At 41.0% G+C, this 2,540-nt stretch overlaps 1 protein-coding gene across 1 annotated transcript; it reads right to left on the bottom strand.

The window, feature by feature from the left end:
- Positions 1-425: 425 nt before the first annotated feature.
- Positions 426-1,613, bottom strand: LOC120089170. Its single transcript, XM_039046583.1, has one exon. It carries the CDS (start codon positions 1,611-1,613, stop codon positions 426-428), a length of 1,188 nt encoding a protein of 395 aa, XP_038902511.1.
- Between the last annotated feature and the right edge of the window lie 927 nt (positions 1,614-2,540).

Below are 2,540 nucleotides of genomic sequence, written 5' to 3'. Positions count from 1 at the left end.
GTATCTATTAAAGCCAGATACACCCGTCATCGAAATGCATACCGAATGTTATTTATTATATCACTAACATCGCAACGCTCATCCCAAAACCAAATTGATAAGACGTTGCGATGTTCATTTTTTTTAATGTTCATTCATAGAAATTTTGCGATCAATGTAAACTAAGGCTGAAATGGAAATAAATTGCACTAGGCATGAAATTAAATTAATGAATGTTGGAATTGAAATAGAAGTAAATTCAAGTAAGTAGTAAAACTAATTTAAGAGAGCAATAACAACGCAATAAAGGAAGCAGTAAAGAAAACGATAAAGAAATCTGTAAAGAAATCGATAAAGATAGTGATAGGGATGCTGATTGAAAAAGTTCTTCAGAGTTACCGCAATCCGCGTCCCCGCAGGCGGTCAGACTTGCCTGCACAATGTCACTACTGACATTGCTCCTTCCCATTAGATCCGGGGGCTTCTGAATTACTGGGCATCATTCCCAGTGCTCTATTACGAAGCTCGGCTGCCAGTTGCCCCATCTGGACCTCCAAATTCCTTATTGAAGATGCTTGCGATTGCATAACCGCATCATTTTTCTCTATATACTGCTTCAGCAGAGCTTCCAAGGATGATGAATTTGTAGAGAAGTTGGATGAAGAAGGTTGGTTGTGCGATTGCCTACTTTGGTGATGACTCTGATTCAGACCTTGGTGAAAAACTGGAGGGTTTCCTCGATTCTCAGAATTATTCTGCAAATTCCTCTGGCCTCCCTGGTCATTATTCCCTCCCCAATTGAAGTTGGGATGGTTTCGCCAACCCGGGTTGTATGTGTTATTGTACGGGTTATTCTGAATGGAGTACACTGCCTGTGGGTTTGATGGGCACATTTCTACTGAATGACCCTCTCCGCATTGTGCACAGCTTATCACTGCCACTTGTGCCAACGTATTGTCTTGCGCTGCACCCTGGGAAAGGGTTCCATGATTAATTGCCATCATTTGGAGGAGAGAGGTAACTGTGGCCATTTGTGCGGCCAATGTGGTCATTATATCCACAGGTATAATGGCACTTTCTGCTTTTCTTCGTTCAGGGCCTCTTCCTCCATACCCGTTGTCTACCCAGTCATCTGTATTTTGCAAAATGCGATCTAAGATGACCTTGGCTTCAGTGTACATTTTGTCCATAAATCCTTCTGCCGCGGAGGCTTCAGCAACAACTTGCATTGATCTGTATAGGCCATTGTAAAAGGTTTCCATCAGAACGCAATCCAGAATCTCGAAGTGCGGACAGTTCTTTACCAATCTTCTGAATCGCACCCATGCGGTGCTGAGAGTCTCGTTTTCCATATGTTCAAAATTCAACACATCCCCCTGTCTTCTTGCATTGACTGCAGGCGGGAAGAATTTCTTCATGAATCGCTCGACCAACTGGTCCCAATAATTAATTTCATTTTGCTCCAATGAATGAGCCCACCTCTTCGCCTCATCTTGAAGTGTATATGGGAAGAGGTACAGTCTAATTCCTTCCGAAGTAACGACAAGAATGGAGAATGTATTACACATTTCCACGAAGCTGATCAAATGAGCATGTGGGTTTTTCTCCTTGTAGACCTCCGAATTGTCCCGCATTTTAGATCATTTGAAGTATGACCGATTTTATCTCAAATTGTGCATTCTTCTCTACCATGGGTCTTGCAATTCCAGGCGAGAAGTCAAATAAATTGGGCGCACATAGTTCCTCATTGGGATATTGCAGTCGTCTGCCAGGAAAATTGGGGCTTGCGCCGACCGATTAACACCTTGATTCCCATCGGGCCTATCGTTGTTATTTGCCATGTTCCTTCTTCTCCTTATATGGTTCTGGCGTGCTCATGCGCGAAAAGTACGCTCGACCTCTAGGTCGACTTCGAATTCTAGTTCAGTCCCAGTACTCATAAACCGTCAGCCTGCTCTCTACGATAAACAGACAGTACAACAGAGATCTGTCCTGCAAAATACCACAAAAGTATTCAAAAAAAAAAAAAAAATTCCAATCCCCGGCAACGGTGCCAAAAACTTGATATTAAAAATTTATCTTTATCTATATCTATCGTAAAAAACTTGATAGACGAAATTTAAATGCGTTGATGAATGATTCAAGTTCTTGTCCCCAGCAACGGCGCCAAAAACTTGTAAAAATAAAATTTATATTGTGCTTAAGAACTTGAGAGACAAAATTTATTGCGTTATGCGATACTACGTTTTAAATGTATGCGATGATGCTTAAATGCTTCGTAGAATGCATTCGTGTAGTGCGTGTCACAAGTTTTCTTACGCTGGAACCAAGTATAATTCCAACGCAAGTTTCTCAGAGTGATCTGAGGTCGAACACGGGGATTGTTGCAATTAATGCAATACTATTGGGGTCTATGCAATCAGTTAAACATAAAGAATAATGAATTGGGTTTGCAGAAAAGTAAAATGCGGTAAAAGTAAATTGCGATGAAATGTAAATTGCGTTAAAGAATAAAATGCGATGGTAAATAAATTGCGATAAAGTAAATTACGGTGGAAGAT

This window comes from Benincasa hispida, chromosome 10 (genome assembly GCF_009727055.1).
Source record: "Benincasa hispida cultivar B227 chromosome 10, ASM972705v1, whole genome shotgun sequence".
NCBI classification, from domain to species: domain Eukaryota; kingdom Viridiplantae; phylum Streptophyta; class Magnoliopsida; order Cucurbitales; family Cucurbitaceae; genus Benincasa; species Benincasa hispida.
Note: the sequence above shows the minus strand (reverse complement) of the source record. Positions and strands in the feature narration are given on the sequence as shown.

Coding starts and splice junctions, on each gene's coding strand:
- LOC120089170 (XM_039046583.1), bottom strand. CDS start 1,613: ATGCGGGACAATTCGGAGGTCTACAAGGAGAAAAACCCACATGCTCAT.